Consider the following 16,213-nt stretch of genomic DNA (forward strand, 5'->3'; position numbering starts at 1 on the left):
AGATTTCCTCGGTCGAAACTGCTAGCTCGTAACACAAATGATTTGAAGTAAGAGTGCAAATTTAATCGTCTTAAGTTACATGAATATTTGAAGAAAAAATAATAATTTAAAGCATTTCGGGTGCAATATTCCAAAATCCTTTATTCGCATTCGGATCATTGCACGAGAAATGCAAAAAAAAAAGAAAAAAAATTGAAAAACTAAAAGAAGTATTTTGGGTTTAATTATACGAAATTAATGAACGGGGTTCGGGTAGGTAAGTGATTATTAGTGAACATGAAATCCTGCTATTTTTGAGTTCTTTTTATTAGTTTTACGTTTTTCTTTAAATTCGTTAAACGTATTAAATTTATATTATTAATACTGAAATAATTATACATGTAGAACTCATTTTCAAAAGCTAGCTTAAGAAGGGGATATCATATACTCAGTTAATTAAAAAATATATATATATGAAACTTGGATAATTAACAAAATGTGACAATATTGAGAAAATTTATAATTGATGGTTTTTATTACTGTATTTAGAAATTTCTGTACAGGAAAAAAACATTTCTATTATTAGAAATGACGTAAGCAAATACTAATTTTACTTTCCTAATTATGCAAAAAATAAAATTTGCCTAAAAACCCCTCATCACAAAATTATTTTGAAATGAGGATAGATAGTTTTTCTTGTTTTGTTCGCTACAGTGACAGCACAGCAAATTTGAAATATATTAATTTAATCTTCACATAATCAGTCAGCTCTAAATCATCCTCTTTTCTCTTCCCAATTTCAGTCTCTCCCAACTGAATTCAGTAAGCACTTTTTCTTCTATATATATATATATAATATTTCATTACTTTTTTTTTTTTTTTTTTGTAGTTCACCAATGGCGGTAATTTCGCTTCAATCGTTTGTTATTAATGAATTTTATTTATTTATTTTTTGCGAAGCGTTCAATCGAAATGTTGAATGATGAATGTCAATGTTTACCCAGGGTTTTAATGCTTAAATTAATCTCGTGTTATTGTCAATTTAGCGTGTTTGAATAAATCCGCCATTTTTTTTAATTTTTTTTTTTGAAGAAAATTCGCTGGATTTATTCGTTCATGTTATCATGTATGTTCAATTATAGTTGAAATATTGCATTAATTATTAAGAACAATGATTTTTTATTTTTTTTTAGTTTTTTGTCAGAAGCAAATGGAAGTTGATATGAAACTGATAAACCCTAGGGTTAATTCAGTAAAGCTTTCAAAATCAGTAGCCATTACAGATCAAGCAGCTGCCCTAACACAAGCTGGTGTGCCCGTTATTCGATTATCAGCTGGAGAGCCCGATTTCGATACTCCATCAATAATCGCCGAGGTTAAAAAATTATCGAACATTTTAGAAAAAATCAACCTTTTTTGTGATTTTGGAATTTAATCAAGGGTATGTTTAGGCTGGAATAAATGCAATTAGAGAAGGATACACGAGGTATACTAATAATGCAGGCACTTTGGAACTTCGAACAGCTATTTGTCGTAAGCTAAAAGGTAAATTATTAAGGTTCTTTTCGTGTTCGTGGTAAGTTTCTTTAATAAGATCGATGTTTGATTTTTTTTTACTTACGTAAACAGAGGAAAATGGGATATCTTATGCAACTGATCAGATTGTGGTGAGTAACGGGGCGAAACAGAGTATTCTACAGGCAGTTCTTGCAGTTTGCTCCCCTGGAGATGAGGTGCATATTAACTGTTCGATTATTTGTCGATTTCTAATTTTTTCACGTTATGATCTAAGAATGATTGATTAGCATTCATCTTCGTAAACTTTGATTTGATTCAAAAAATTGTTCGTTCGCAATATCTTTACAATGTCGGTCCGAAAATTTCGATGAAAGGATGGAAAAACGTGCCCTATTATGCAGAATTGCAGATATTAGGTGGTGTTATATTTTGGCTCGTAATTTGTTTTCAAGCTTTTGCAAATGCAGCTTTTGGGTTTGCAGTTGTAAAATTAAAGTCTGTTTTTAGCAAATATATCAAATTATAAACTGACTGCTTAAAGTTGATTTTTTGAATATTTTGCAATCACCCTCAACTTTTAGAAATAAGTTGTTAGCCCAAACTTTTACTCAACTTTTTCAAAAGCTTATGAGAATCACTTTTGCAGGTCCTAATTCCAGCTCCATTTTGGGTGAGCTACCCCGAAATCGCAAAGTTGGCCGATGCGACACCTGTGATACTTCCTACTCGGATATCCGAAAATTTTCTCTTAGATCCAAACCTTCTAGAATCTAAATTGACCGAGAAATCAAGGCTGTTGATTATTTGCTCACCGTCCAATCCAACGGGCTCCGTTTACCCACAAAAATTACTCGAAGAAATTGCCAAAATCGTGGCGAATCATCCCAGACTTTTGGTAGATTCCATTTTACTTATCTAACTAATCATTCGCTTTATTTCAACTTTTGATCATTCTTTTCTTACTTTTTTGTTTTGTTCTAGGTTTTGTCTGATGAAATTTACGAGCATATCATTTACGCACCGGCAACTCACACGAGCTTCGCCTCTTTGCCGGGGATGTTTGATAGAACTTTGACCGTAAACGGATTTTCAAAGGTAAAATGTTTGTTTTGATTATAAGGCCATCGTTTATGATACATTATGTCTTAATCTCGATTAATTAAATTAATGTTGTAATGACTTTTCGTAGGCCTTCGCAATGACTGGTTGGAGGCTCGGGTATCTTGCTGGTCCAAAGCACTTTGTTGCCGCATGCGCGAAGATCCAAAGTCAGGTAATTCTTAGTGCAAATCAAAAACTGCTCTAATATATAAACGTTACGACATTTTTAGCATTTTCTTACCCAAAAAAATTATATCCTTACGCCTCGTTTGGTTGGTAAAATTAGCCATGATTATTTAAATAATTAGATTTGATGTGATGTTACGGAAAAATGAGCTCTTATATTAACTTATTGTGGGATTTTATTTTAGACTGCCCCTAGTCCAATTATATAATTGGGTTCTCATAATATTAATCATAATTTTATCACGGCTAATCTTATCTCAAGAACCAAACGAGACCTAACAATCTCAAATAACTAGTTTGTTGATACAGTTCACTTCAGGGGCAAGCAGTATATCACAGAAAGCAGGTGTTGCTGCTCTAGGCTTGGGATATGCTGGCGGAGAAGTAGTTTCGACTATGGTTAAAGCTTACAGTGAGAGAAGAGATTTTGTCGTCAAAAGCTTTAAAGAAATCGAGGGCGTGCAATTATCGGAGCCTCAGGTATTATTATTATTCCAAAAAAAAAAAATCAACCACCTAAATTTTTTGTGTTATGAAATTTAAAAAAAAAAAAAATCGTTTTTCGGTGTTGTTTTTTGCAGGGAGCTTTCTATCTTTTTCTTGATTTTAGCTATTACTACGGATCGAGAATCGATGGCTTTGGTGTGATCGATGGCTCCGAATCTTTGTGTCGATATTTGCTTGACAAAGCTCAGGTGAGAGAAACCCTCGTTTTATTTCTATTTTTGATTGATTAGATTGGATAGTATAATGTAATATGAGATTATTAAATTTGATGAACTATCCTAATGACGAGATTATGATGCCATTGTTCATCAAATTTCTAAAATATCATCGAGTCAGGGGTAAAGTAGGACATTATTTTTTGTTGTTTATATAGTTGTTTTTGTTGATATTAACTATTGTTCGTTAATTAATATATAGGTCGCATTGGTCCCGGGTGATGCTTTTGGAGACGATAGCTGCATTCGCATCTCCTATGCAGAGTCACTTGCCACTTTGCAGACAGCCGTAGAAAGAATTAAGACAGCATTCGTTTCTCTCAAACCGATAAATCTTTCTGCTTCTTAATCTGCTAATTCTCAAGAACTTCAAATAAGTTGCAGATTTTGTCGGAAGATATAAAGAAGTTTGTAGTTTTATATATATGAATTGAGAACATAAATCACTAGTTGAATATGTTCCGGAACTTGGGGTTGGAATATACTTTTTTTTCGCTCGTGAATATGCAACACATGACTAGATTAGAGGTGTAAATGAGTCGAACAGGCTTAGCAGCAACCTACATGAGTATTTATAACAAAAATATCCGTAGCGGTAATTAAAATTCAAAAATCGAGACGAGCTCCAAAAAATAGGTATATGTTGAGTTCTAACTTTTGATAAATAAAAGAGATTTTAAGAAAGTAACTGCATAAGAAAAAACACGAGTGACACGACCTTGAAAGGAGACTAATGACTTATTTACGTACAAATCGAGTGAAATTAGCGATCACTAAGTAATCGAAATCGAGTGACCGAAAAAATATTAATTACCATGTTGTTTTTGTTCTTGTTCTTGTGAGACCTTCATTTCTCTTCTTTTGTTCCACTTCTCAACCTCCTTCACCAATAGCCCTATTTCTTCCTTTTCATCTTCATTCCCTTTCCTAACAATTATTAGCTTTCCCTTTTTGAATGTGTATGGTAAATTGAAGCACATTTGGATTTTTATTTTTTATTTTTAAAAAAATATATATATTTTACTTTTTTTGCTACAAATAGGCTCATAGGTTAGAATGAGGAAATTGATATATACTTATGATGAACATAGTAAACGAAGCAATAGTCGAAATATAAAACATTTTTAATTTGTTTTCTAGTACTTTGTTGGTGATAAAAACAAAGATGAAATATAAAAAACAACATTGTATGTAATAATTAATGTTAAATGCATATATATTAGCGGCCTTGATATATATACCCCCCCTACAATTTTTTTGGGTAAATTACAACCACCCCTGATGTATGGTCAAATTACGAAAACCCCCCTTTTGTTTGGATAATTACAACCACCCCCTCAATTATAAATCTTCTTACACGTCCACCCTTGCAGTTTTAAATTTAGTGTAATCTTCGAGATTATATGGAATATTATCACTTTTGTACCCGTTTTATCAATTCGAATTCTACATTTTGAAGTAAGATGATCATAATATGTGTTTTTTTGCTTGTATATATCAGATTGTGGAGCATCAGAAACTGTATTTTTACACAAAATGAATACAAACTAGAGCACATTCCACGAAATCTAGATGATTATGATGAATTTGACACCACAAGGCTCGAGATGTAAGAAAAAATCATAGTTGAGGAGATAGATGTAATTATCCAAACAAGAAGGATTTTTTCATAAATTGACCATACCTCAAGGGTGGTTGTAATTTACCCGTTTTTTTTTAAGAACTAACTCACAACAACAACTGAATCGTTACTACACGCCCTCCATCAAATTCATTCCAGAATTGCTCCCCCACACAATATTCATATTATGCACCTAGTAATTAATCCTTTTCGTTTTCTTTCTATCTTTTTAGGGTACATTACAACCACTCATTAGGTATGGTGAATTTACGAAAAAACCACTCTTGTTTGGATAATTACATCTACCTCTCAACTATGATTTTTTCTGACACCTCCACTTTTATGATGTCAAATTCAACATAATCATCTAGATTTCGTGGAATGTGCTCTAGTTTGTACTCGTTTTGTGTAAATATACAGTTTCCGATGCACCACAATATGATATATACAAGCCAATAAACACATATTATGATCATCTTGCTTCAAAATGTGGAGTTCGAATTGGATAAACCGGGTACAAAAGTGATAATATTCCATATAATCTAGAAGATTGCATAAAATTTGAAACCGCAGGGTGGACGTGTAAGAAGATTATTCAGTTGAGGGGTGGTTGTAATTACCCAAACATGAGGATATTTTCGTAATTTGACCATACATAAAGGGGTGGTTGTAATTTACCCCTCTTTTTATACAAGAACCTTGGAGTTTTTCGTTATTACAAACAAAATCTGATTTATAATTATTATTTTTTTATTATTATTATTATTATTATTTATTTATTTTGTAATTTTATGTCAATATATTACTCCTATATATTAAGAATATGTTGTACATGAATTAAATTGCAATAATACGAGATGAGGCATCAAATTAAAATAGCATATCATCTACAACCAGATACATTTATTTGCCATCTTATATTTGGACTAATATGCAAATAAAATATATATATTTCTAAAGTCATCAAAGGTAATATGTAATTAAAGACCACAAAACCCCCTATTGCATTTGATTGGTCAATTAAAGTTTCGCTATCTTCAATTGATGAAAAATTGGACACATACCTCTGTCCAGATACACATTTGAAATTAAAATATTTAAATCCATTAATATTGGGTAGTTGTACGGATATTTAATTAAAGACAGTGGCTAAAATTTCAACTTTCATAAATGTGTGTCCATTGAAAATGAATATAATAATATTAAATTAATATTCAACTAATACTACATTTATTTATTTGCCTATTCTAGGAAAAAAATTAATTATTATTTTTTTATATTCGTATGGTACATTTTCTATTAATGAGTTGCGTGTTATGAGGATTTCATTATATTTAACTATTCATAGTCAAAATATATTTATTTATTTTTTATTTTTATTTCTTAATGTAAGCTCATTAACTCTGGTCAATTCGAACCTAAGTGTTGTGTTCGGTCGATGAGATGTTTTATCCGATGAAAATCATCAGGTGGTTTTGCACCATCGATATATACAAGTAATCACACTCTAAGCATACATACATGCGCATGAGTGTGCGCCATTGTGTGTAGATCAGTGGTTCAGAACCTATATTTCACCGAGTGTAGCATCTACAAAACCATGGTTATCTATGACTATGATTCCATTTTAGGATGGTATTTTAGTCGACCATCCTTTTATTTTCGACTAAAATGATTATATCTATAAAATCAACTATTAGAGTATTAAGTAGATAATTTCATCCGATATATATATGTACAAATTGGGTTGATTACTATTTACTAGGGGTGGGCATTCGGGTCGGGTTATTCGGGTATAACCCGACCCGGTCGGGTAATACCCGACCGGGTCGGGTAATTTTTTACGTAACCGGGTTTTTCCCGGGTTCGGGTACCCGGTGCTCCCAAACCGGGTCGGGTCCGGGTATTAGAAATCCTACCCGGGTACCCGATCGGGTACCCGGTTGAATTTTTTTTTTTTTTTTTTTTTTTTTTTTTTTTTTTTTAATATATATAAAGATATATATATATATATATATATATATATGTATATCAGTATATGTATATATATATATATATATATATGTATATCAGTGACAGTATATGTTACTATGTATATGTCTATATATATATATATATATATATATATATATATATATATATATATATATATATATATATATATATATATATATATATATATATATATATATATATATATATATATCTTAAGTAAATTTAGTTATTGTTTATTTAAAAAAAAAAAAAAAAAAAAAAAAAAAAAAAAAAAAAAGAGGAAAATAGCAAAACCCGAACCCGACCCGGGTACCCGGTTATTTCGGGTCGGGTTCGGGTAATTTTTTTTTTGCAAAAAACCCGAATAACCCGACCCGAATAACCCGAATAACCCGACCCGACCCGAATGCCCACCCCTACTATTTACTAAAATCTTCAAAAGTCGGTTGATCGATCAAAAGACCTCTTACAGGACACTATATTTTATGATTTTCTGTTTTGGGTAAATTACAACTACCTCCACCAGGTGAAATGTAATTATGAAAAATTCCATATTTTTTTAGAAATTACATCCAGACCTCTGAAGTTTATAAATTTCTTACATCCAGCCCTTATAAAAGGGTATTTATGTAAGAAATCTACAAACTTCAGGGGAGTGGATATAATTATAGAAATACAAGGGGGGTTTTCGTAAATAGACATTATCTTAAGGGGTGGTTGTAATTTACCCTTTTATTTATAGTTAATTATATAAGTAATTCATTTAATTACTAATATTAATTAAAAGAATTATTAACATAAATATTCATAAAGAGTATTAATATTAATTTATAAAATTAAAATTCTGTCTCGACGACCAAACGAGATCTAACAAAAAAAGTCGGCTACCACCGAGTTTAACCATAATCAAATAATTAAAAACTTTCATAAAAAACACTAATTCAAAACCATTTCATAATACAAACACAAATCAATTAGTTCTTACATGAACATCATTAACTCCATCAAAATGCTCTCCTTTTTTTTTTCTTTTGCAGCCATAGTCTAGTTATATATATTTACTACATCATTAATTAATTAATTAATACATATACTACTAAAAGAAAACCATTAATTATTTGCGTCCATCCATAATTCCATATACATACATATATATACCATTATTCCATTACCATATATATATCATGTCCATAATTTATTAGTCATGCTGCCACAACAGTCTTGGCTTTGGCGGCGGCGGCGGCCGCCGCCGCTAGCTCTGGGCGGTGAATCTCACCCTTTTCTGCAACCGCCGCGGCGGCGGCGGCGCGCCTCTCTTTTCTCTCGTCTTGCTTTATTTGTTGCTCTCTACACTCAAGGCTACAAAACGCAGTGTCACCCCTGTAATTATTGAACAATTAATTAATTAACACACATTTGTATTCCATGATTAATTAATTTAGAGATGCAGCAAACTTTTGAATTAAATTTCATTTTCGAATTTTGAAGTAATTATTTTTTGTGTTTCATAATTTAGGTTAAATTACAAAATCCACCCTGGACTTAGGCTAAATAACAAAAAACACCCCTCCTTATTCAGAATTACCAAAAAACCCCTAAGGTTTGTTTCTCTTACACCAGCCTCTTATAGTGTAACTTTCCACCAGGGCCGGACCTGACATTTTCGGGGCCCTAAGCGAACTTGAAAGTACGGGTGAGAACGGTTCGGTTCGGTTCGGTTTTAGGCACAAACCGGAACCGGAACCGAAGTGTTCGGTTCCTAAAGAACAAAAAACCGAACCGATCGGTTCCTTGCAGTTCGGTTCCTTCTCGGTTCATAAATTTCTCGGTTCGGTTTTCGGTTCGGTTTTGGGCTCATTTGGGCCGGAAAATCAGCCCAAAAATGTCAATAAATCAACTCGAAATTCAGAAATAAAAAAAATCAATAAAAGACAAGCCCAAATGTAGGCCCAAAACAGGGCCGAAAATCAATGAAATTCATTCAAGTAAAAAAAGATATATATATTTAATGAAACGACGTCGTATTGATGTCGGTTCGGTTCTTCGGTTCGGTTTCCTACCTGGAAAACCGAATACCAACCGAAATTTTCGGTTCACATAAAATTGAAAACCGAGTATTCGGTTTATGCTTCGGTTCGGTGCAATTCGGTTCGGTTTTATCGGTTTTCGGTTCGGTTCCTCGATTTTTTTTTTCTCACCCCTACTTGAAAGTTTGGTATGGTTTCTTACTATATCATCAAAGTTTCTTTCTTTTTAGTAATACATTATCTTCTTACTCAACTTAAAGTTTATTAATTTATTTTCTCAAAAAAAAAAAAAGTTTATTATATTATTAAAATAATAATAAAATTCTGAAAAAATTAAGTAGTGAACAATAAAAAGATTTGGCTTTCTAACATATTACTAAAAAAAATACACAGTTCACTACATATAATAAAGAATTTTAGATTATCTCGAAAATATTTTAACCTAAAATTAATTAAGTGCTTCAAGTATAATTTAATTATATTATTTTTTATCCAATATTCACTTTCACTTTTTATAAGTCACACGTGGACTCATTTTGAGTGTTTGAATATATTTAATATTTGTTTATTATATACGTATATGTATGTATGTATACATTACACAAAAAACACAAAATTGGGGGCCCCTTTGAGATTGGGGCCCAAAGCAGCTGCTTGTGTGGCCTCCCATCAGGGCCGGCACTGCTTTCCACTGATTTTTTTTTTCGGGAATAGACTTTACACAATTTCAGATATATTGCTCACCTATTTAACAGAAGGTATAATAAATTGTACACATTTTTTTGTTAAAAACTCGATCAACAGTTAATTAGAGTGTGATTTTGGTTATTACAGATTTGTGGGGTTGTTTTTCGTTATTTAGTCCAAGTTCAGGGGATTTTCATAATTTACCCAATAATTTAATATAATAAAATCATGAATCAATAATAAGAATATTGGTATACAATTTGTTCGATCTTAAAATTCATAACAAAAAAAATCTAAATTTTTTTTATTTTTATTTGTTTCGCCAAAAAAAAAAAATGGAATATTCCATAGGAGTGTATATATATATATATATGGAAGAGTACCTATACATATAGATGTCACGACGAGGCGCCAGCCGGCGGTTGCAGAGGCCGCAGCTCCTCAAGAAATCCGCCGTGCCGACGTGGCCGGCGGCAAAAACCGGAGCAGTATTTCCAAAGTATCTGGGAGACAGCATGTAGTTATAATCACAACCATTAAATTCGCCGCCGCCGCCGATCACCGCCAGCGGAGGTTGAAGTGGCGGCGCCGCCGCCGTCTCCTCCTCCATACATCCCACATCGAAGTTAATCTCCTTCATGCTTGTTGTTCTCCGGAAAGAAGAAGAACCGCGTTTGCCCAACATCAAATCTTTCGAATAAATTCTCACTTTTGTGTGTGTTTTTTGTGTGTGTGTGTGTGTTTTTGTGTGAGTTTTGTGGGAGTTAAAATAAAGATAGTGGGAATGAATCTGGGCCGTTGGATGGGAGAGAAGACACTACAAGGTGTCCACGTCAGCCATCACTTTCTAATTTTAATCATTTTTGTCACTTTTGCCCTTTTTAGTTTGATTGGTTCCACTATTTCTTTTTGGGAATTGATATATAAAAGTAAATTTAAAAAAAAAATAATAAAGAAAGAGGATCTTCTTTTAAATACTAACTTCGCTCAATTATTGTGACTATGGTTTAAATAAAAAATTAATATAAAGCTTACATTTTTTTAATATTGTACAACACTGAATTTTTCAAGAACTATTCATATTTAACTCATTTTTGTAATAAACAAAATATGTATAGGGAGTAAGGCTCATTTCTTCAACACACCTCCTCAAGTGCGCAATTTACATTTGCAGTTTTGCACATGAAAGATTTAAAATGGGTAGAGCAGTGGGATTCGAATCGACTTTAATACCATGTTAAATAGTCTCATCAGTCAAAAGTTTAAGTTATTAGTGAAATTTATCATTTAATATTAATATTTATGATAGTCTAATGGCATCAGAGCAACTTCCATAGTAATGGTAAATCAAAGATCTAAAATTTTATTATTTTTTTATGCGCGGGTCGTAAAGCCATTTTAAAAAAACGGAATATTCATGCTTGTAAATAGATTTTTAAATAATATGTGCGTGTGTTGTAAGGCAATTTATATATATAAAAATAAAAGAATATTCATGCTTGAAAATAGATTTTTAAATGATATTTATTTTTAAATTTTATAATCATACATATTGGACTAATTCTATGTTACATACTTACATTGGCAATATTCAACTATATACATGTGTGTATGCCAAATAATATAATGACATATGAAAAATATCTAGTAATTTTTGTTGAATTTATATATTTTTGGACCAATAATGAATTAATAATATTATAAAGCCTTTTTAGAGGTTTATTTGTATTTTAAATTACTTGCATAAAGAAAATGTAGTTTTTATTATTAAAGTAAGAAAAAATGACGCAAACGGTTTGCCATCAAGGGGAAAGGTTCCAGATTCAGTGGGGCTGTCTGTCAATATTCTCCAATTTTCTTTTCTAAAGAAGTTTTCCAAAGTTTGAGGGACTGATGCCACAATAGTGACATTTTACATTTTATTAAACAAATGTGTTTATTGCACCAAAAGGCGAAATCCCTCGCCCTCAGGGCCCCCATCCCTTGGCCCGACAAGGATTGATGGAGGAATTGTTGTATTTACTAGTGGTTGTGTTATATTATAGTGAATTGCTAAAAAGGTCTCTATGTTTTTTAATATTAGTAAACACTCCCCTATTTTCATTTTTCTTGCTCACAATATCCCTTGAGTGGTGAGATCTAGAAGGGTAGATGGTTTCTGCTAATACTAATAACCGGAGATATTTTTAATAATTAGAAAAATATAAAGGTGCTAAATGCAATAATATCATGTTGTCCGTTTCAGCTAATTAGATGATACAAATGTTTATTTATATTTGGGTGGATTTCAACCGTAAATCTGTAGATAATCACACACACAAATGTTTATATGTGTGTTTACTGGATAGTTATGTAATTGAATTTACTCTTGAAATCCACCTGATATAAATAACCAGATGTATCGAATATTTTATACAACAAATCGTATATATAACTTTCTAAGCACGAGTTTTTAAATATCTATGTGAGTCTCCACCTTCATACCATATACAACCATTCAATTAAATTATTATTGTTTTAAAAGATAACCATTCAATTAATTGATATTATAATGTTATGGCACAATGATTCAATCTCCTTTAAATTTGGTCCACTTCTCTTAGTGGAATTTTGAGACGAAATTAGATGCATGACAATTGACAATCATATGCTTTTTTTTTTCTCCTCAAATTGTTTGAGAAAGTGACCTATGTATTAAGAAAAAGGTAAACTACAACTACCTCCCTGCTATAAATTGTAATTGTTAGAGAATATTATATTATGGAACTCTCCTAATATTAGGATTATAGTATGATTCGGTTACCTAGATTAGTTAGGATTTGGTTACCTAGTCAAACTCTATTACCTTGCAATATTTCTCTATATATATTCCATGTAATCAACCCATAACATAATGGGGGTTTCTATTCTATCTTTCTCTCTTTCTCCTATTCTATTCTTCCTATATGGTATCAGAGCACCAGGTTTAGGTTTTTTAACCTAGCCGCCTTTCTTCTCCATGGCGGTGAAAACCTAGCCGTCTTTCTTCTCCATGGCGGTGACCACCCAATTTTCTCCCTCCCCCGGTGGTGGTACTCTAATATTTTTTTTTTCTATCTTTTCCATGAACACCACCCAATTTTCTCCCTCCCGGTGGTGCATCTTCTATATCTTTTTTTTCTTCTTCTTCTTCTTCTTCTTCTCTATCGTTTTCTATTCTTCCTCCTCTTTTCTTCTCCATAGTCTACAACCTAGCCGCCGCCTCTTCTTATTCTCAATGGCCGGCGACCACCAAACCAATTCTCTCGGTGGTGGTACTCTTCTTCTTTTCACTTATATATTTCTTCGACATCCTCTTCTTCTTAGTCGATTAATCTCTTTTCTATCTCTTGGATCTCTATCCTTCTTCTAATTATTCTTCTTCTTCCCCATCTCATATCTTCTCTCTCTCGATTCAAAAAAAAAAAAAAAAAAAAAAAAAAAAAAAAATCTCTCCATATTATTATTATTATTATTTTTTAAATTTGGCAGATATTTCAACAGAGGAATTCTCTAGCGATGTGTTTCGCGGTTTCTGTCCAGTCTTCACGTTTGAAGTTTCGAGTCTTCACGTTTGAAGTTTATTCGTTTTGAAGTTTATTCGTTCCGACTGCGGGAGCGTGCTAGCAAGTGATTGTCCAGTCTTCACGTTCGTCACGTTTCGACTGCGGGGGCGTGTTAGAGAATATTATATTATGGAACTCTCCTAATATTAGGATTATAGTATGATTCGGTTACCTAGATTAGTTAGGATTTGGTTACCTAGTCAAACTCTATTACCTTGCAATATTTCTCTATATATATTCCATGTAATCAACCCATAACATAATGGGGGTTTCTATTCTATCTTTCTCTCTTTCTCCTATTCTATTCTTCCTATAGTAATTACAAATAAACTTTTTTTATACAAATTACATCAAGACCCTTGCAGTTTGTAAATATTTTATATTTAACTCTTACAAAAAGCTGTTAATTGAAGATATCTATAAGATAAAGATGTAATTACAAAAAAAAAACATTTTTTTTATAAATTATATCAAATCTACATGCAGTTTGTAAATTTCTTACATCAACCCACCTGTAAAAGGGTGTCAATGAAACATATCTATAAATTGCAGTGGTAGATGTAATTATAAAAAACATTAGGGGTTTTTCGTAAATAAGCCTTACCTCAAGGGGACGATTGTAATTTACCCTAAAAAATAATTAATAACGTACTAGCCCGGTCACCTGGTTAGGCAATGCTAAACTCCTAAAATAATCATTTTCAACAATTTTTATTTTTTTAGTTTTTTATTTTTAATTCACATTTTCAACAATAATTATGTAACACAAATGTGTCAATTATTTGGGACCAATAGTGGGTCCCGCCACAAATTACCTCTTTATTAACATGCCAAAAATGTATATAATTAATGGGTCGAAATCTAATATATAGATTATTATTAATTAAAAGAAATTAATAATGATAAAAAAAAATAATAATAATTGATGTTCCCTAACAACGTAGCCCTAAAAATATGGGTGATGTTAGGCCACGTTCGTTTGCTTTAGATCTGCAAAATATATTTTGGTCAAGAAATATAGATACACTATAAATAGGTCTCAGCTACTCTACACCATATATATAGAGGAACAACAAGAATATATTTTGAGAGCTATTTGAATATTTTACAAATTAATGGGACGACTCAGCAATTATCAAATTAATTTTTCTTGAGAAAAATAAATAGTGAAAAGAAAATAAACGACTAAACAAGGTAATTCTCGAATCTGCAATAAATATTCAAGAACCGAAATAACTCTTGAGATAATTCTGTTCAATGGAGAGAAACGATTCGTTCCTGCCTAAAGAACACATACATGTTGGGGTTGTCGGAGCTTGAAATTAGAAAAACGTCACATCTCCCAGTTTAAATAATTATTAAAAAAAAAAAAAAAACAAGACATCGAGAAAGCATAGTCTACGACGACAACCACAATTTTTTTTCAGTTTTTATAATTATTTAAACTGGAATGAGTGGTTTTTTTTTATAATTTTCAGATCGTAGACCAAACGGTGTTAAGGTCGAAAGTTTGAAAACTAACAACGAAGGCCATTTGAGATAATTTTTCAAGTGCAGGGGAAATCGAGGCAGTCAAGAGTAGAATGAGAATAAAGTAATATCGATGCAAAGTACAAGGAGATAATGAAATTTACCAAAAAAATAAATAATAACTGATGGGCCTAAGCCCAAAATAAAGAGCTCACTAAATTAAGAATGGCCCAGTTCAAAAGCTTAACATTATATTAAGCTAATACTACTTATAATATACCGTTTAATCGCCCGTGAGATGCTACATCTTGTGAAAAGTAGCGGGTGATTTTACACCACCGATCAGTACAAATAATTGTTCACCAAGCACACACATACGCATGTTTGTGTGGTTTATTATGTGTCGATTAATGGTACACGATCACTCTGTGTATTTCACTGAGTGTAACATCTACAAAACTCCATATAATCATAATTAGACTTGCATTATATTTTTAATCACTCTTTAATAATCTCTCAAGTTTTCTCCCATTTCTTTTTTTTTTTTTATGTCAAAGAGTTAATTTGAGCGTTGACTATTTTCATCGCTGAATAATAACTGGTAACTAATAGCCCAGCCTAAATCGGGCCTGAAAGCCCAGTGCTGTATGTGGAGAAGTTTACGGGCCTGAAAGCCCAGTGCTAAATATCGAAAATTTTAGATTTTTTTTTTATTTAATGAATTAGATAAATAAATTATTATTTCTTATGACAAAGTGAGACATAAAAATGAACTGTTAGATTAGACATTGTCAGATTTGAGTCAGGGCCCAGGTTTGTACAAAAAATTGTCCCAATTGACTAATTTCTGACACAACGAACCCAAATAAAATCCAATAAACTTAAGGTTGTGTTTGGATAATAACTGATAAACAATATTACCAATTCTTTCTACAAATTAATAATATTGATAAAATATATATACATACAATAGAAAATGTGTGACATGCATTATTAAGTATATATATAAAAAATAATACTAACAAGGTATTTATTGTAATTTCTTTTAATACCTTACATTATTTTCTTTCTACACACATTCTCCAATCCTACTACCAGTTTTTTAGTTTCAAAAAGTACTATTTTTTTTGTATAGACTTACTTAATCAAAAGTCAACATTTTTTTATTAAATAAAAAATAAAAAATTAAAAACAAAAAACAAAAACTGCAATTACATGTTTAAAAGTCAATACCTACAGAGTCACTGATGAGACAAATGCCTGAGAGAATTGGGAGGGCAGTATACATGAGCAGACAACATTAACTATTTTTTTCATTTGTTA

General features: G+C 31.7%; 2 protein-coding genes across 4 annotated transcripts; one reads left to right on the forward strand and one right to left on the reverse strand.

Annotated features, from left to right (window-relative positions):
- Positions 1-668: 668 nt before the first annotated feature.
- On the forward strand, positions 669-4,009 carry LOC105973105 (bifunctional aspartate aminotransferase and glutamate/aspartate-prephenate aminotransferase). 3 transcript variants are annotated; one of them, XM_088826187.1, is made up of 10 exons: positions 669-801; positions 1,173-1,354; positions 1,431-1,524; positions 1,609-1,712; positions 2,144-2,392; positions 2,479-2,592; positions 2,687-2,770; positions 3,094-3,264; positions 3,366-3,479; positions 3,709-4,009. In XM_088826187.1, exons 2-10 carry the CDS (start codon positions 1,190-1,192, stop codon positions 3,853-3,855), a joined length of 1,242 nt encoding a protein of 413 aa, XP_088682313.1. In that variant the 5' UTR covers positions 669-801; positions 1,173-1,189; the 3' UTR covers positions 3,856-4,009. The 3 variants fall into 3 exon arrangements, with proteins under 3 accessions (XP_088682313.1, XP_012853572.2, XP_012853573.2); XM_012998118.2 differs by having other exon boundaries at positions 671-801; positions 1,184-1,354; XM_012998119.2 differs by having other exon boundaries at positions 677-801; positions 1,187-1,354.
- Positions 4,010-8,059: 4,050 nt separating this feature from the next.
- On the reverse strand, positions 8,060-10,788 carry LOC105972908 (protein INCREASED RESISTANCE TO MYZUS PERSICAE 1). The gene is made up of 2 exons (XM_012997888.2): positions 10,220-10,788; positions 8,060-8,502 (listed from the first exon to the last, which is right to left on the reverse strand). Exons 1-2 carry the CDS (start codon positions 10,519-10,521, stop codon positions 8,325-8,327), a joined length of 480 nt encoding a protein of 159 aa, XP_012853342.2. The 5' UTR covers positions 10,522-10,788; the 3' UTR covers positions 8,060-8,324.
- Between the last annotated feature and the right edge of the window lie 5,425 nt (positions 10,789-16,213).

This window comes from Erythranthe guttata, chromosome 12 (genome assembly GCF_056151865.1).
Source record: "Erythranthe guttata isolate IM_541 chromosome 12, IM_541, whole genome shotgun sequence".
NCBI classification, from domain to species: domain Eukaryota; kingdom Viridiplantae; phylum Streptophyta; class Magnoliopsida; order Lamiales; family Phrymaceae; genus Erythranthe; species Erythranthe guttata.

What these genes read in the sequence shown, in the direction of transcription:
- LOC105973105 (XM_088826187.1), top strand. Translation starts at nt 1,190, where the DNA reads ATGGAAGTTGATATGAAACTGATAAACCCTAGGGTTAATTCAGTAAAG. An exon ending in TATTTGTCGTAAGCTAAAAG is followed by an intron (nt 1,525 to 1,608) that starts GTAAATTATTAA and finishes TTACGTAAACAG; the next exon opens with AGGAAAATGGGATATCTTAT. An exon ending in TTTGCTCCCCTGGAGATGAG is followed by an intron (nt 1,713 to 2,143) that starts GTGCATATTAAC and finishes TCACTTTTGCAG; the next exon opens with GTCCTAATTCCAGCTCCATT.
- LOC105972908 (XM_012997888.2), bottom strand. Translation starts at nt 10,521, where the DNA reads ATGTTGGGCAAACGCGGTTCTTCTTCTTTCCGGAGAACAACAAGCATG. An exon ending in CGTGACATCTATATGTATAG is followed by an intron (nt 8,503 to 10,219) that starts GTACTCTTCCAT and finishes CAATAATTACAG; the next exon opens with GGGTGACACTGCGTTTTGTA.